This window comes from Anthonomus grandis, chromosome 2, assembly GCF_022605725.1.
Source record: "Anthonomus grandis grandis chromosome 2, icAntGran1.3, whole genome shotgun sequence".
NCBI classification, from domain to species: domain Eukaryota; kingdom Metazoa; phylum Arthropoda; class Insecta; order Coleoptera; family Curculionidae; genus Anthonomus; species Anthonomus grandis.
Window position 1 is genome coordinate 10,988,909 of NC_065547.1, and position 19,114 is coordinate 11,008,022.

The window sequence follows — 19,114 nt, forward strand, 5'->3', positions numbered from 1 at the left end:
AATTTTAATTGTAAGTTTAGCTTTTATAATAGTTGGGTACGCTCGTACCTTAAGAGTCACGTGTCTTACAACTGTCAAATTACATAACGTAAATACGGCAACGTTGTCACGTAAAAAATGCCTAACGTCAAGACGTGTCAGTTATTTGTTGGTTATGTTTTTCTAAACAAACAATTTTTGTTTTTCTTCACATATTGTGCAAAATTTAATCAAACATTTTATTAAAATAATGAACACGTTAGGATTAAGCACCTTACTAAGGCTTGGATGCATTTGCGGATCCGAAAGTATTGATATAAATGGGATAAGATACAATGTCAAGGATCTACTGGGTGAGGGGTATGTTTACACACATTATATGTTGTTCTTTTTGGGTGTTATGGTTGTCTTGAATGCTATTTATTTTCTTTAGGGGCTTTTCTTGTGTGGAACTAGTGGAACAATCATCAACCCGAAAGAAGTTTGCATTAAAAAGAATTAAATGTCATAGTACAGAAGATGAAAAGATTGCTAGCCAAGAAATAACTTACTGTAAAAGATTAAAGCATCCCAACATTATCGAACTAGTCGGTTAGGTTTGACCTAATTTTGTTATTTAATCTTTACCTAAGAGTGTTTTTTTAATAGATTCTTGTATGAAAGGCTCGGCAGACCCAGTAGTTCAGTCCATCTCAGAGGCATTTTTATTGTTGCCTTACTTTAAACGTGGGACTCTACATGATTACTTAGCATTGAGGTCTTTTTCAAAGAATTATTTAGATACTAGAGAAGTCATTAGGTAAACTATATGTTTTTTAAGAGAGTACTGTAGCAATTATATAAAATGAATTTTTAGACTTTTTTCTGACATCTGTCAGGCACTGAAATATATGCATGAGTTCAGTCCAGAACCTGTGGCACACCGGGATATAAAACCTGGAAATGTATGCCTAACAGACAATATGGATCCAGTTTTAATGGACTTAGGTATGATTGATTTTTTTCTTTAACAGGACACACTATTGATTTTATTAGACTTAAAATTAATTAAACTAAAGAATTTACACTAGTTTTAAAAATATATACATTATGACATTGGCGGCTTGTCCGAGGGGCCAAGAAGGCATGGCACTTTAAAAATTGGTTGTAATTTTAATAATAACTACAATACCCAAATAAACAACTGAAATAAAAAACAGGACATTGACAATTATATTTATTATCAAATTCTAGACCACAAAAATCCCATAAATCTTTGTACTTATTTAAATTATTATGATGCTACCCTTTTCCTTGCATAGTTTGCTGATGATAAGTATATCAATTTTATTCACTTTGAAAGCAAGAATTACAAAAATAAGAATACTCAGACTCTCATTTAATAGAATGAATGTCTAACAGAGAAGAGAAAAGTTTTTAGAACTCACTATAAATACAGACCTGAAATTGCAAATTCATGGGATTGAAGTTTGCAAGAAAATATCATTGGCAAACTTTGCAATTTAGAACATAGGAAACACTATAAGTGAAGCCTCTGTAATCTCATTAGATTATGCCTATGTCCATTCCCACATAGCCTATGGCATTATATTCTAAGGTTCCCATGCAGAAACAATGCAGAGGATATTTATCATTGAAAAGGGAATAATTAGGACCATATGTAGTGCATCTAAGTAGATCACCGCTCTTCATTTTTTAAGGCATAGTGATGGCATACTCTATATATATGGGCATGCTATTTTGCAATATAAAAATTTAAATTTGTTTAAAAAAAACATTGATATATTACATGAGTAACATGAAATAGTCAAGACCTTGCAATTCCACATTGTTTAAAAATAGACTTACTACATGATTGTGTATTTATTGTGTGACTTCAACAGCCCCTACTTAGTCAAAGTCAAAATATACTTTATTTACTAAGTTTACAAACTTGTGCTAAAAGCTTCCTAATCCTAGAATTTATAATACAAGTATTTATTTGGTTATACAGGACAAAAACAGAATACAGAATCGATTTTGATTGTACATAGAAGCATATTTTATATAAACAAAGAAAAAACCAAAAAAGAAGAAAAGAAAAGGCGAGAACCAACATAAAACAAGAATAATAAAAAAATAATAATAATAAAATAAATCTGATCCACAGATATATAATTAATTTTAAATATTAAAGTGAATCGTTAAAATACTCTTCAATGCTGTAGTAAGTAGTAAGCTTTTGGTAAGATTAATTTCTTTAGTTCTCTCCTAAACTTTTTAAGGTCTGTAACAGTCCTAATCGAAAAAGGAACATGATTAAATATTTTACGACTAATAAATATAAGAGAGTTTCGCGTAAGTGAGGAGGTGGGGATTGGAAGAGATCAGTTGCCCACTTGACGAGTATTATGACTGGTGCAGGATGGTGGACTTACGGACTTATGTATGAGTGTTGCAGTTTGCAATATAAAGAGTGAGAAAACTGTTAAAATTCTTTTAGCTACAAAAAGAGGTTTACAAGAGACTCTCAGACCAACACCAATGCTTAATGCTTTTTTCTGAATAGTAAAAATTATGTTAAGGAGTCCCTTGGAGCACAAACCCCAAAATGGCAACCCATAACGGATATAAGAGTCTATTAAGGTGAAATAAACTGAACGAGCAAACAACCTCCCCCCCCCCCCCTCCCAACTCATGCCTGGCAACCCTGACTGCAAAACAACCAGAAGAAAGTTTAGCAGCGAGGCCCAAAACGTGGTTGTCAAACCTTAAACTCTCATCAATGAAGAGGCCGAGAAATCGACAATAATCCCTACCATGTAGTGGGCTCTGCTCAACCAACAAAAAACCCTCTACATTACACTTAAAGCCCAGAACAAAAGTCTTATCACCATTGAATACAAGCTGATTGCAGATGCACCACTCTTTAATTTTGTGAAGGTCCTCTACTATGAGAGATCTGACTACTTTTTGATCTTTGTTATGCCACAGAATTGTAGTATCATCGGCAAACTGAACCACTAGTCCATGCAGTGATAGAGAGCTTAAGTCATTAATGTATAATAAAAATAAAATAGGACCCAACACTGACCCTTGAGGTACACCACATTTAAGATGTGCTATCCCTGACGAAAATCCAGATGCAACCACCCTCTGGGTGTGGCCAGACAGGTATGACTTCAACCACCCCAAAGCAACTCCCCTAAATCCGTAAAAATCAAGCTTTGACAGCAGTATTCCGTGATCCACACAATCGAAGGCCTTGGACAGATCACAGAACACCGCTGCTGCAGCCTCCTTGGAGTTCATAGATAGATACACACTCTCCAAAAATCTGAAGATGGCATCCTGCGTGCCCTTAGATGACTGAAATCCATACTGATTAGGGGACAGCACATTGTATTTGGTCAAAAAACAGACAATTCTCTTTTTTGCAAGCCGCTCAAGAACCTTGGAGAGGGTAGACAAAATTGATATGGGACGGAAGTTAGAGGGTCGGTCCAAGCTACCACCCTTATGAAGAGGGATAATCATAGCTTCCTTTAAACAGGATGGGAACTCGCCCTGAAGAAATGACTGATTGATTGCTCAAACCAAAGCACCTAAAGCGCTCGCAGGCAGAAGTGACAGCAGACGTGAAGAGATACCATCGGAACCCGAAGACCTATGATTCTTCAAGCACTGAATTGTTTCAAGAACCTCGGTGGCATCTACAGGGTGGAAAAAGAATGATTGGTTGATAGCATTCCGATTAAGATACTGCAATGGATCGCCGTCACTGGGAACTGCTTCCAGTAACTTCTCAGCAATATTAGAAAAATAGTCATTGAAATCATCGGGCCAAAAGTCCGATTCAACCAACCGCCGACGAGAAGACTGCCTACATTCGTTAATGATTAACCAACTTTCCTTCTGTCTGTTACCGGACAAATCTAAGCGCTCATTGTAATACAGTTCCTTTCTGACTTTTATCAGATGCCTATACATTTTCCGATAATCCTGAAAATAAGACCTGATGAATTGATTGTCAATAGATTTGCGAATTCTTGCTAAGCATCGCAAATTTTGGGCAGAAGTTTTTAGTCCCGCGGTGATCCATGGTTTTCGTCTCTTGAATTTAAGCCTAACCAAGGGAAAGCAGATATTTATTTTATCACGTAATGTATAATAAAAGGAAGAAAATGGTTGTGGAGCAGCCTGAATTGCATTCCAGTTAACAGACAAAATGGATTGAGAAAATAAATTTAAATTGTTCCCGCTAAACACTCTCCCAATGCGGCGGCCAGATTTGTTTTTAAAGTCACCAGGGAATTGGACATACACCCCCTCGTGATCCGATATACCCACTGAGTGCACTGAACAGGTAACACCGTCCAAATTACTGCAGAAATAATCAATAGTGGTCGATGAAGAGGACGAAATACGAGTGGGTGCATTAACATCCATTGTGAGTGCAAATGATTTGAAGATTTCATCAAGAGAAATTCTTTGCGGTAAGGAAACCTCTGAATAATTAATATTAAAATCTCCAGCCAAGATAACACGCGAGTGAATAGGGAGCTGGGACAGAAGACAATCTAACCGGTCAAGAAACACACTGATATCCCCAGAGGGCGGGCGGTATATACAAATAACGTACATATTAAACAATTTACAAAAACACACCGAACACTCAAAAACCTGTTCAACTGAGGCATCACCAAACTTATCAACAGTACAGAAAAAGTTTTGAAAATGTCTCCTAATTAGAACAGCAGTCCCTCCATGCAGAGAGTTTTGTCTATAATAAACTGACAGTGGTACATACTCATCAATACAAAAACATTCATTAGGTCTAAGCCAATGTTCTGTTAATATAACAATGTCAGGAAAATTAAAATTAGCAAGCAGAAGTTGAAGCTCATCCACCTTATTCCGAAGAGATTGAATATTTAATAAAAATGCACTACAATGCTTTAATTTTGATATTGCAGTTGAATGAAGGGGAGCTTCAACCTCTACGGTCTCATCTATAAAAAAGAGTGAGAACCAGTCACACGCTCAGACGCAGTTCCCACGCTTTCGACAAAATTAGGTGATCTATTTAGTTTTAGATGCTTAGAATTATACAGTGGGTTTAGAAAATATTCTTTTATGTGGCCATGTAATATACAAGCCAAATCAGCAAAATGATTAACATAATTGCATTCAAGTATTCGACTTAGGTCAATGTTGTTTCTATGGAAAGCTTTATATAATGACAGATTACTATTATATACGACACTGCAACCTGGTCCAAAACAAGGGCTTGTCATAACGAGGAAAGTAGTGTTTTTACAGGGAATGATAAAATCGTTAATAATAGATGTAGGAGAATCTGTTCCGTTCAACCACAAGATCACCAAATCGTTCTTGGTTAAATTGGAAGCAAGAGCTGAAGCAGTTAGTACCAAATCACGAGTCAAGCATCCAGGTTTTAGAAAATATTGAATGTTGTACACATGTCCCATTTTGTTACGTAAAAGCTTAAGAAACAATCTATTACATTTTCCAGCTACAAACAGTTATTGTTAGGATGCTGAAAACTAGGCCATTTAATACTGCACAATTGTATAAATTATATTGTTATTATTTCTTTTACAACAATGTAATATTGAATTGTTAATTGTATTGGAAATTTATAAACGTTATTATTATTATTATCATTATATGTATAATGCATTACCTGGTGGGGTGAAAAAGTTGGGGATGGAGTATAAAGGATTTAGCTAGGAATAAAACGATTTCTTAAACAGCATCTATTTTATTCAGTAAAAGAATTTATTGACCACTCAAGTAATCATTTTCGTGGTTACTTGAGTTTCATCTTCCCTTATTGTTCATTCATGTAAAATTAAATCTTATGTGTGAAGCGATTATGATGTGAACAACAAGGCATATTTCCTTTATTCCTTTTATTTCTCTTCCAAAATAAAGTGTTAACTTAATGTGATGTGCAACAATGATTCTTGGGAGTACATTTTTTCGTGTCGTTCCTGTAGGTGAATTTCAAAAAAAAAATTGTGGAAATTTTCAATAAAACTTTTCCTGTAAAAAATAAAAAAGAAAAAAATGGCTTACCCAAGGGAAAAGGACTTGCATTACCGCCTTTATACAGCTTAAAATAAACAAAAAGAAAGTTAGTCAATTATAAATGATATTTGAAGTAAAAACCATTTCACTTTAAAATTAAACAAGAGTATATTGTAGCTGAAAAACTGACCAAAAATATTTCTCAGACTTCTACAGGTGCGTAATTCATTTTACTTTCTCCTTACAAACTCTGAAGAAAAAAAGCAGACAAGTGTTGCATGTTAAAAAAGAAATAGCTTTGGTAACTTTCTGATTTTGAAAGGAGCTATTCTGGATGATCTTCAATTACTTAAGTCTTGGTGTAATTCTAATTACATCAAGATAATTCTAATTCTCTTTTTGTTAAACCTGTCAAAAACGACTATTTTATCCTTTAGGGATGATTTAGGGCTTTCTGATCTCCATTAGGTGTCAACCTGAAACTAAGTTTCTTGTAGTAATCATTGACTCTGAATTCAACTTTAAATCCTACATGTTGGCTCTTTCAAATAAAATTTCACCTGGTTGTTTTGCAGTTCGAATGGTGGCCATTGAACTTGGATGTTACTTATCCAGATTAGTTTATTTTGCCCATATCTAGTCAGGATTAAGGGCCTGGGATCTGTTTTTGGGTGAATATTCAATCATACCTTATTGGACTCCATTTTTGTCCTTCAGAAGCGTGCTGTAAGGTATATTTGTACCGCAAAGAATGGGGAGCATTGCAGACCACTTTTTAAAAAGGAAAAAAATTGTAACTCTCTTATTTTCTCTGGAACCAGTTACTCTGATTTATAAAAATCGCCGAAAAATCATATATCGTAATTCTATCTAGAATAGTTGAAATGTTTTGGACTGCTACCAATTCCTCAATTTGTTAAGAAGTCTATAATTTACGAGAGCATTAAGATTTATATTCATTTACCACTATATTTAAGAAGATTTACCTCCCTAAAACTGTTTAGAAGAAAGATAAAGCGGTTTTTAGCTGATAAGGCTTATTATAGCGTAAATAAGTATTATTATTTTTATTATTTTATTAGATAAAAGCCAAGAATTTACATTCTGTATAGCTCTATGAACTAAGTAGGCATTACAATATATTTCAATAAATCTTCAAATGTCAGCTTTCAAATTTAAACACTAAACATGTCCAATTTATCCAGACGATTCTTAAAATAGTTTACAGTAGGAGCAGTTATGACATCTACGGGTAACGAATTCCAAACATCAAACACTTAAGCAAAAACATTTGACGTGTTTTTGTTTTATACATCTGTTTTTTTAATTTTAAAGTGTGACCGCGAAGTCTAATATCCCGATTTCTTTCAAATAGTTCGTTTAGATCACAGTCCAAATAATTATACAGGATTCTGAATGTAAAAATTAAATCACCACGAAGCTTTCGTTTATCAAAAGTTAGCAAGTTTGCATTTGAAAGTCTCTCGCTGTAGGTAGGTCTCGGCATACGCAAACCATACGTAGATCGTGTAGCGCGTCGCTGCAACAATTCAAGTAAATTTTTGTCGCGCACCAGACGGGACCTGCATATTCAATAATAGGCCGGACAAACGTGGTATACAATTTCATAAAATTGTGGAATGGAATTTTAACAAAAGCCTTTTGTAGCAGATACAACATAGAATTTGCACGTTTCACAATTGAGGCAATATGCTGGGACCAAGAGAGATCCTTAGTTACTATTATTCCGAGATCACAATAAGATTCGACTTTTTTAAGTTCAATGTTATTTATTTGGTAGGGTAGCTGGAGATTATTTTTTCCTAAATGTAACACCACACACTTGTCCGCGTTAAGAGGAAGTAACCATTCACTGCACCACATCCAAATAGTGTCCAGATCGGTTTGCAATTATTGTTGATAAGAAGTTAGGGGAACTGCATATATTTTTGTGTCGTCAGCAAACATTGATACCCAGCATTTTAGTTCTGAAGGTAAATCACACGTGTAAGCCAGGAACAGGAGAGGGCCGAGGACGGAGCCCTGAGGGACACCGCTGGATACTAGATAAAATTTTGACATGGTGCCCCCCTCCCTCATACTAAACTTTCTATTTTTTAAAAAGTCTTCAATCCAATTTAACAATTCTCCTCTAATGCCAAGATGTTCTAGCTTATGTAACAATCGTTTCGTGGGAACTCTATCAAATGCCTTAGCAAAGTCGAGGTAAATGACATCTAATGGTTGATTTTTGTCTAAGACTGTTATCCACTGGTTAAGGCATTGAAGCAGGTTAGTAATCGTAGAGCGACCCCTTACAAATCCGTGTTGGATATTACATAATTTTCAGTAAAGAATGTTTGGACTTCATCTCGAACAATGGACTCCATAATTTTGCAAACAATCGATACTAGGCTTATCGGCCTATAGTTGCCTGCTGATAACTTGTCGCCTTTTTTAAAAATTGGCGTGACCGATGCGACTTTCCGCTGTTCGGGTACAGAGTTTTTAATCATTGAGTATTTCATAACTTTTGCAAGAGGCGCAGCTATCACTTCACTGCATTTTTTTAGAATAGTTGCCTCTCAACTCAATAATCTCGTTCAGGCTCTTTAGTGAATGCCTGTTTGAATGTTCTCGCCAACTCTTCCGCGACTTGCACTTCATTTTCACACATGCTGTTGTTGCCCTTTTTTAGTAACGGTATTGAAACCCTTGATTTAATTGAGGAGCGAATGTATTTAAATAGTTTTTTGGGGTTTTTGTCGTTTGTCGTTTTTGTCGTTTAATTTCAAAATTTTGGCGGGAATTTTTTATTAAGTTTGTAATCATTTTCGAAAAACTACGATGAATCGTCAGGTCAATGTCATTTCTGAACGCCTATATTTTGTCCAGAGATGTTTCTTTCGTTTAACCATGTTAAAAAGATTTTATTTATCCAAGGTTTCTTTGCTTTGTGTCGCATTGGTTTTTCTTGAGAATTCTAAGTAATAGAGTCGCAAAGAAAATCTTATAAAAAACTGACCACATTTCAGATGAGGATTCACAGGATATAAACATTTGGTCCCAGTCCAACTTTCCTAGATCATTACAGACATGTTCGAAATTTGTCACCAAGTATTTGACTGGTGTTCTGTTTTCCATTGTAGGATTTTGTAGAAAATTCTGATTTTCCAATAGGGTCCTCGATTTTAATATTGCAAACAAGAGATTTTTCGTTTGTTAGTAATAAGTCGAGGGTCGATGGTTTCTGGTTTTGTCTGTATCTGGTTGGTTCAGTGATAAGTTGGGACAGATTACTATTTAATATTAAGTCACTAAAATAGGTTTCAGAATCGTATGGTTCAGAAAATAACGTAAGCGACCATTTTTAACTAGGAAAATTAAAGTCACCGACTGACTATTACTAAATTTTCACATGTCCTTGACAAGTCTTGCATCTTTTCAAAAAGCTTTTTGTTGTTTTCCAAACTGGTATCATTTGCGGGGGGCCGATAGATACACATAAAAGTAAAAAAAATATCTTTGCTTGCTATTTTTAATATTAGGGCGTCTGAAGAAAATGGTAACTTTTGTGAAGAAAAATCAATTAAAATTTGATTGCTTACATAGGCGCAAACTCCGCCCCCAGGTTTATTTGTTCTATCTGTTCTAAATATAGTATACCCAGGTAAGTCAACCAAGGAGTCAGGTATTTTATTTGAAAGCCATGTTTCGGTTATAAAAATAAGATTTGGGTTTGTTAGTTGAATTTTGTAGACAAACTCGCTGTATTTAGCTAATAAACTGCCTAGGTTTGTATATAAGATTTTCCATTGGAGACAAGATGTATCTAATCGTTTTTTTGTGTGAACAGACACAATTTCTGGTACCCCTTTTATGTACTTGATGGTAAGGTTATCTTCACCACTAGCATTTTTACGTTCAAGTTCTTCTCGTAATTGGGTTAAATAGTTAAGTTGATTTTTGGTTTTGTCATCTGATAAAATATCAGATAGAGCGGCTAAGGTCATTATCCAGGAGTTTATTTTTGTGACGATCAGTAAAGTAACTTTAATGTAGCGAGGGCGTCCTCCGGGTTTTGGTACTTGGCCCAATCTCAAAACGGAAATTGGAGCTGGTACGTGCTCATCTATGACGGTTAATGTTTTCATGACCTCCGTAGTATCCTTTTGTTTACGAGATGTGACGTCTCCAAGAGATTCTGGAATCCCTTTAATCAAGACGTTTTTAGATCTATTTATTCTTTCAACCGCTTCGGCGGTAACTTCTTCCAACGTTTTTGGCTCCAAAACCGCACTTGGAGTCCTCGTTTGAGTCTCAAGATGGCTGATTTTAGTGTTCAGTATATCGATTTTATCCAAAAGCTCCACTGTTAATGCCACGATAGACTCCCTCATAGCGGTCAGTTGATCAAAGTTTTCATTACAGCCGTTGCAAAGGATTTTCAGTGTTTTGATTTTAATGCGCGTAAGGCGCGAGTGGTCATCCGCAGAGAGGCCTGTGCACGCGACATGCAGGTCCGCCTTGCAGCTATCACACTGAATGCGTGCCGTGGATCGAGTCGTAGATAGTTTGCAGTTTGCACATATCCCCGCCATCGAAAAACTATGGCTGCTTGTTGGTCTGCTGCTACGGTGATAATGAAAACAATAATTCTTACAGATGTCCTTCTTTTTATAGTAATATGGTATAGAAACACCAACATTTCTTTGCACATTTCAACTCTAGACATTTCAACTCTACACATTTCACACTATCCAATCGTGCAAAAAAAAATTATACAGGGTGATTTTTAAGTTGATACTTTTTTTTTAACTGTGTATAGAACTCGGTAAAATATACATTTTTTTCAAATAACTTTTTTCGATACACTCAAAAACAAGGGACATACAGAATAAATAAAGTGAATATGGGTTTGTTTTTCTTCGTCTGTTTATGTTTAGTTTTTGCTCGAATTTTTGTATAATCGATCACGCATTGTACCGATCAGTTAGTCTTAGACACTTTTGGTTTATTGTTGTTAATTTTAAATTTGCAAATCCTAAAAATGGCACATCGTTATGAAAACAATGAACTTGTGGATATGTTGCTTATTTATGGAGAGTGTCTTCAAAGTGCTGCTGCTGCTTCGGTATTATACGCAGACCGCTTTCCTTTGCGGAATCATCCTACACCCAGAAGTTTCATAAATCTTATTCAACGGGCTAGGGATACTGGCGATTTACGGGAACATCGTGGAGGGCATGCAGGAAGAGGAAGGAGACCTGAAAATCTTCATAGGGAAGAACAAATTTTAAATCTCATCGAAGAAGATCCAACAAGTACTCGAGTTGTTGCATGGCAGGTCGGATTAAGTCAAACAAAAGTATGGACAACATTGCGCGAGAATCAATTCAATTTTCCTGATATTGTACTTCTGACTGAGCACTGGTTGAGGCCTAGTGAATGTTTTTTAATATCTGATTATCTTCCTATATCAAATTTTTGTCGCCAACAATCTATACATGGAGGAACCATGATCTTGGCTAGGCAAACAATTGAAACGATTTTTTGTAATATTGATAAGTATGATAATCTTCTGTTAGAGAATGTTTTTGAATTCTCTCTTTCTTTTTGTAAGCGTTTTAATTTATATATTCTTTGTGTTTATAGGCCACCTACAGAAGATATTGCTATGTTTCTGGACAAACTTGATTCTATTTTATCCCAGTTGTCCCTACACTCTAAGGTTATATTGGCTGCTGACTTTAATATCAACTACACTGATGAAACCTTGCCACGTACTTCTCTTTTAAGTATTTTAAATTCTTACGACTTGAAAATGCACGTTCTTTCTCCCACACGAATAACTTCTTCATCTGCAACTACAATTGACTATTTCTGTACAAATTTTGATGCCGTTTTATGCACAGTACTCCCATCTGGTATTTCCGACCATGAAGCTATTCTTGCTAAAATGCCATATAATACTGTATCATCTTCATCTCATTATATGGGAAGAATTTTCAGCAGGAGAAATTTCAATGCTTTTTCTGCTGCTACAGCTTCGGTAAATTGGAATGCACTTGAAACGGCTTCTGACCCACTTACTTTATTTTTTCAAGTTCTGTGTGATAAGATCAATCAGTGCTTTCCTAAAATGAGGCTTAAAACTAAGAAACGAAAACCATGGGTTACAAGAGGCCTTAGAATGTCTGCTAAAAACCTCCGTTTTTTGACTAAATTGTGCAAATATACCACAAATGAAAATATCCTTGTATATCATCAGAAATACCGTAGTCTATACAGAAAGACAATTAAAGCAGCAAAATCTAATTATTATAGGGATCGCTTAAATATGTCATCAAATAGGCAAAGAGAGTGTTGGTCGATTATTAATGATTTTAGACATTTTAGAAAAGTATCGGAACCGGAGTTAAGACCTGACATTTTAAACGACTATTATTGTGATATACCTAATATCTTGCTCAAGGGCATTCGTAGTAACATTGATCCCTTACACTATCTTCAACAAGTGTCGGTTGAGCATTCATTTTTCTTTCATCCTGTCGAACTTACCGAAGTAAAAAATGAAATCAAACGCCTAAAAAACCATAAATCATCTGTAGCTGATGGGATATCTTCGAGGTTGTTACTCTTTTTGCCTGATTCAGCCTTAAATGCTTTAGTTTCTGCCATAAACAATTCTTTACATAATGGCATTTTTCCTTCATGTTTAAAAGAGGCAGTGGTTATCCCTCCTCATAAGGGTGGAGATTTGGATCAGCCTTGTAATTTCCGTCCCATTTCTATTTTGTCTACCCTCTCTAAGATAGTTGAAAAACTTGCAAAAAGCAGAATTTTGTCCTTTTTACATCATTATGGCAGTTTGTCTGCAAATCAGTTTGGATTTCAAGCCGGTAAAGGGACTCATGATGCTGTTTTTAGCTTTTTGGAGAGCGTCTATGTGTCCTTGAATTCTGGAGAGTCATCGGCGGCAGTGTTTTGTGATCTATCCAAAGCATTTGACTGTGTGGATCATGGAATACTGTTATCTAAGCTCGATAAATATGGTTTTAGAGGCGTAGCGTTGCGATGGCTTGAGTCCTATCTATCAAATCGTACTCAGAAGGTTTCAGTGTCTGGGCGTTTGTCTGCTTCTAGATCCCTAAAATGCGGCGTTCCCCAGGGTTCAGTGTTGGGACCACTGTTATTTTTACTGTATGTGGATGACTTGAATTCATTGAAACTGCAGGGCAAGGTGGTTCAGTTTGCTGATGATACCACCATACTATGGAGCCATAAAAATTCTGACTATATTAAGACTTGTATCCTTGAAGACCTTCAGATTTTATCAGGGTGGTGTGCTTCCAACAGGCTCGTGTTTAATGTAAGAAAGACGTCTATTATGGGGTTTAAGTGCGATGTTCAGGGTCTGATGTTTGACGAAAATTCCCTCTTGCAGAATAAAGAGTGCTGCAAGTTCCTAGGAATTACCATTGATGGTCGCCTTCGGTTTGAAGATCATATTTTACATTTAGCTGGGAAATTATCTTCTGGATGTTTCGCAGTAAGAATGGCAAAACAGGAGCTGGGAGGGGTGGTTGCACGTTCAGTGTACTTTTCACTTATTGAATCTCATATTCGGTATGGCTTGCCTTTTTGGAGTTTAACCAATAAGGGGCTACTTAACATTATCTTTGTTATTCAAAAAAAAGCAGTTAGATACCTGTGTTCTGCTAAGTTCTTGCAAACCCCTCTTCATTTCTGAAAAAATCCTAACTCTTTTTTCACTCTTTATCTTAGAAACAGCTGCTCTTATTCACAAAATTCCCAAATTACCCTCTGACACTGGCCATTTGACTCGTCGTGTAAATGATGTTCCCCTACCTATTCCTACGTCTTCCCTTACCAAAAACTCATTAATTTACATAAGTAAAAAAAATTACAATCATGTTCCTCTGTGTGTTAGACATATATCGGATGTTAAGAAATTTAAAAGAGAATTAAAGTCGCTTTTATTGGCTAAGGCATATTATAACCTGGATTACTTTTTTAATGATAGGTTTTAACCTTGGACATGTTGGAAAGTTTTCTTTTTTTCCTTTTTTCTTCTCTAGTTTTGTCAACAAGTTTACCTTTATTTAGTAATTGATTGTTTTATTTAGTTATCTTTAATTTAAGTATGTTCAAAAAGTTTTGTCTTCTTGTGTTTAATTTTGTTCATTGTTTTGTCAATTTTTGAAATTGTATTTGTGTTTTGTTTTTTTAGCTTGTAGGATGCTTGTACACAAGATTATTCTTACGTAATATAGCACATTTTCTCTCTTTCTTTCTTTCAATTTAATCCCTTTCACGTTCAACGTGTCCAAGAGCTACTGCCTGAAGACTTCCCCCGCAGAGTTCAGTTTTGTGAATGGTTCCTACAAATGATCAACATTTTTCGTACAAAATTTTAGCTATGGACGAGGCAACGTTCACCCGAAACGGCATTAACAATTTTCGAAATACGCATGTTTGGTCTGTTGGTAATCCCCATGCAATTCGCAGAACCAATTTTCAACACCGCTTTTTCGCTAATGTGTTGGCAGGAATTGTGAATGGGATACTTGTAGGATCATTTATCTTACCAGACCGTTTGACGGGCGATGTTTATTCGGACTTTTTGCAAAATAATCTGCCTATTCTGTTAGAAGACGTGCCACTGAATATCAGGCAAGCTATGTGGCTCCTGCAGGATGAAACACCTGCCCATTTTAGACGAGAAGTGAGCGAATTTTTGGATATAAGTTACCCAAATCGGTGGATTGGCCGAAATGGACCAGTTGCATGGCCACCAAGGTCGCCAGACCTAAATCCATGTGACGTTTTTTTGTGGGGAGGTATATGAAAAGTTTAGTTTTCAAGACGCCTATCGACACAGAAGAAGAACTAATAGCACAAATTGAGCAGGCTGCGGCAACAGTTAGACAAAAACCGATTTCTCTATTGCGTCCCGTTACGGAACAGTGGTTAAGTCGAGCAAATCGTTGTGTTGAAGTTAATGGTGACAACTTTGAACAACTTTTGTAAATTAGAGAGGACCGTATTGGACCCATTTTATAACATTTTGGCAATGCAATTTTTTTATTTTTCGGTTTTTTGAATAAAGTTATTTGAAAAAAACGTTTATTTTACCGAGTTCTATACACAGTTAAAAAAAATATCAACTTAAAAATCACCCTGTATTTTTCAACGTTTAACTTGAAAACTGAGCACATTTTTAGTAAGAGCAAAATATACGTGCTATACTTGTAAGCCGCGATCAAAAATCCCATTATTACTGTGATAGTTTCTAATTCTCTATTGTATGTTGTCTTATTTCTTTTAATATTTTTATTATTTAGTTAAGTTTTACATCCATATCTTAAATTTTTATTTTGTTTGGCCAGACACTAAATATAAGATTTATTTGTTACAACTTTTTGCTTGTATGTTGATCCATTGACGCTATTTCTATCTTAATATGTGTTATTTCTGCAATTCTTAACCTAGGTATCTAAGTAGCTTTTATTTTAGTAAGTTAGTTTTTGTAATGTAAGTAATATAATATTTGATTTTATTAGGTTCTTGTGCCCCAGCAAAAGTGCAAGTCTGCGGAAGCCAAGATGCCCAAAAACTCGAAGATGTGGCTGCCGAGAGGTGTTCAATGACTTATAGAGCCCCAGAACTTTTCCATGTTGAAAGTTATTGTGTTATTGATGAGAGAACAGATATATGGGTCAGCAATCAACTAAATACCAAAAAGATTTTAATATTAATTTAATCATTTTTTTTAGAGTTTAGGGTGCTTACTGTATGCCATGTTATACTTTAAATCCCCTTTTGATATTGTTTATGAAAGGGGTGACTCCGTGAATTTAGCTGTGATAAGTGGAAATATATTTTTTCCAGAAGAAACTCCTTTTCCAAAGGTTAGTATTAATAAATAGTTTTTATTCAATTTATTGTATTATATTGTTTTTAGGAATTGCACGAATTAATTTTATTTATGCTCAGAGTGAATCCCTCTGAGAGACCATTTATAAATCAGGTAATTGAGGAAGTTAATCATTTTAAAAGGGAACTGGACACAAGTGTATAACATATGTGTTATGAAATACTGAAATAAATATAAGACATATTTTTTTTAAATGTAAATAGCCATAATTATTTTAAGAACCAAACATTTATTGTGTATGCCGTATTGCATTTATATTTGTACATCTTGTTTTTTTTTTTTTAAATTTAATATACGACTTTAATGAAATTATTTTTTTTTCTACCATCCTCTGACAGCTTTTCTTTCAAAATATCTTTTAACTGCTTCATCAAATACTGCACCCACAGTCCGCTTTTTCCATATATCAACTTTAGGCTTTTTGGGCTTTTCTTCTTTTTCTTCAACTTTTTCCACCAAATCTTCTGATTTTTCTTTTTTCAAATCATTTTTAGATTCCTTGTCTGTTACTTTCTGGTCGTCTTTACCCTCAATCTTCTTTAGTAAAGATGCGTTGTCGCTTAAAACATTACCTTTATCAGGCAGTTTTAGTTTCTCACCTAAAAAATAATTTAAGGTTAAAAGTTTTAAAAAATTCCATATTTTATTCTATAGTGCTTCCGGTCTCACGACTGCATCCTCAAGCCACAATAAATAGAAAAATGAAAACAATTTTACACTAACGCGAATGGACAGTTTAAAGACAAAATTTTTTAAAAGATCTTAATAGGAAACCTATACAGTGCTTTCTTTTCTAAACGATCCACCCTTAAAAAAAAACAAAAAAAAAAACACGTCAAATTAGATATACAGGGGGACGTTTAATTATGCATTTACTGAAGTTCTGTCAATCACCTCCAGCTAACCTCACTTTAATATGTCAAATGGGAACCCCCGTCGTGTGATACATCATAGTAAGGAGCGTAGAATTCTCTATTCAACGGTACCAAAAAAATTAAATCGGTAAATGTGTAAGCAAATTGTTAGCGAAAATGTCTAGAAATAATGAATATTTTATTTACGCCAAACTTTGGTATGTCAAATGGCTACCCCACGGGGTGATACAATATTTTAAAGGGCATTCATTATGCTATCAATGGTTGTAAAAAAAAATAAAACTGATTGACCAAGAAGCAAAAAAGTGTAAATCGGTAGGGTAGAAAATCAAATTTAATTAGTTTAACAAATTTATTTTATTAAATGTTCAAAATGCGCGCCGTTATTAGAAAGACAATAAAAAAGCCTATTTTCAAACTCCTTACGAACATTGGCAAGGGTCTGCCCGCTAATTTCTCTGCATTCTTGAAATATTCTATTTTTTAAATTCTCAATACTCTCAGGTGGGGTTTTATAAACTTTGCTTTTTAAGTAGGCCCAAAGAAAAAAGTCTAGTGGGGTTAGGTCCGGAGACCGCGCAGGCCATTCGATTGCACCACGTGTGCCAATCCACTGTTCTCGAAAATTTTCATCAAGCCACTCTCGAACTACCAAAGTGTAGTGCGCGGGAGCTCCATCCTGCTGAAAATGTATATTATTTTCATTCAATAATATAGCACCATGTTGATCTACTTGATTTTCCATAGATTGGATGATAGAAGGGTATATTGCATTTTTAAAAAGATTTAAATAAATTTCGCCATTCCCATAAATTCCTCCCAAACATTAATTTTTTGGGGATATTGGGTATGGCCTTCCCGAAAAACATCTGGCATTGCTGGCACATCACTTCACAAAATTGAATTCTCCTATCAAAGTCATCTTCTCCGAGTTCATGAAGAATATGAATTTTATAAGGAAAGAACTTTTTTTTTTAAAACTTTATGTACGGAACCAGTGGAAATATTTGTTAGTTTTGCGGCCTTTGGTATAGACAAAGTTTGATCCATAGCAAATTGTGCTAGTACTTCAATTTGGCATGCTTCATCGACAATTCTATTTTCATATTTTTTCTTATTGCAAATCGATCCCGTCTCTTCAAATTTTCATATCAATTCTAATACGTATTTATGGCTCACGTTTTTATCATGATACCTTTCATTAAATGCTCTCGCGGTTCTGCGAGCACACCGATCTTGAGCTCCATACAGGAAAATTATTTCTATTCTTTCGCCTAGCGTATACACCATTTTATTAACTCACTGTTTTAACTAAAATTGAAAAATTGCACGCGTCAAACTGACAGTTTTAACAATAATAAATCGCCTGCTTTTTAAACGCCTTAAAAATGTAAGGTATTGCAGTGTTTTTTTGTACCTATTAGGTAGGTTTCGCAAAAAATATAAGTGAAATAAATACACATACAAAGTTATAAGACTGCAAAGATTTTTGCAAAAAATTTGAAGACACTCTTTTTTCTCGCAAATAACGGTACACATTCTTTACTTAAAAAAATAAATAATTTGCTTGAACTAAATGTACTCTTTGTTACCACACATTTTAACTTCTAAATTGCTTGTATTTTTTTTTGATGATCTATTATAAAAAATGTAAGAATTTTAAAATGATGTACCACACTAAAAGTATTCATTTAAAATACCAAAGTTAGGCGTAAATAAAATATTCATTATTTCTAGACATTTTCGCTAACTATTTGCTTACACATTTACCGATTTCATTTTTTTGGTACCGTTGAATAGAGAATTTTACGCTGCTTACTATGATGTATCACACGATGGGGCTTCCCATTTGACATATTAAAGTGAGGTTAGCTGGAGGTGAGGAGGTGATTGACAGAACTTCAGTAAATACATAATTAAACGTCCCCCTGTATATCTAATTTGACGTGTTTTTTTTTTGTGGATCGTTTTGAAATGAAAGCACTGTATATTAAACACTAATAAGAATTGTCAAATATCGACGTGAAGGAAATGTCTAACTTACATAGGTATAACTACACAAATTAGATTTCTTTAGAATTATATAAACAATTAACAAGGGTCTTGTTGGTGAAGAAAGGGTGTTAGTAGTTTTTATGGACCTTGCTAGGGCTTTCGAGAGCTTTCTTTTGAGATAAACTAGCCATTATGTGGGGTAAGATGGCTTCGAACTCATTATAGGTGAGTTATCAAAACACAAGTATAAAGGTTGCCAATTCGGTTTATT

The 19,114-nt window shown here is 34.9% G+C and overlaps 2 protein-coding genes across 3 annotated transcripts in view; one reads left to right on the top strand and one right to left on the bottom strand.

The window, feature by feature from the left end:
• On the top strand, positions 1-16,282 carry LOC126750334 (serine/threonine-protein kinase 16-like). 2 transcript variants are annotated; one of them, XM_050459908.1, is made up of 7 exons: positions 79-339; positions 413-570; positions 628-778; positions 836-966; positions 15,600-15,754; positions 15,813-15,947; positions 16,001-16,282. In XM_050459908.1, the coding sequence occupies exons 1-7, from the start codon at positions 230-232 to the stop codon at positions 16,115-16,117; spliced, it is 957 nt and encodes a 318-aa protein (XP_050315865.1). In that variant the 5' UTR covers positions 79-229; the 3' UTR covers positions 16,118-16,282. The 2 variants fall into 2 exon arrangements, with proteins under 2 accessions (XP_050315866.1, XP_050315865.1); XM_050459909.1 differs by lacking the exon at positions 16,001-16,282 and having other exon boundaries at positions 1-339; positions 15,820-15,948.
• Positions 16,183-19,114, bottom strand: part of LOC126750333 (nuclear speckle splicing regulatory protein 1) — a 14,336-nt gene continuing 11,404 nt past the window's right edge. The window contains exon 6 of the mRNA XM_050459907.1: positions 16,183-16,572. Coding sequence (XP_050315864.1) covers positions 16,295-16,572 — 278 coding nt within the window. The 3' untranslated portion in view covers positions 16,183-16,294. The remainder of the gene's footprint in view (positions 16,573-19,114) is intronic.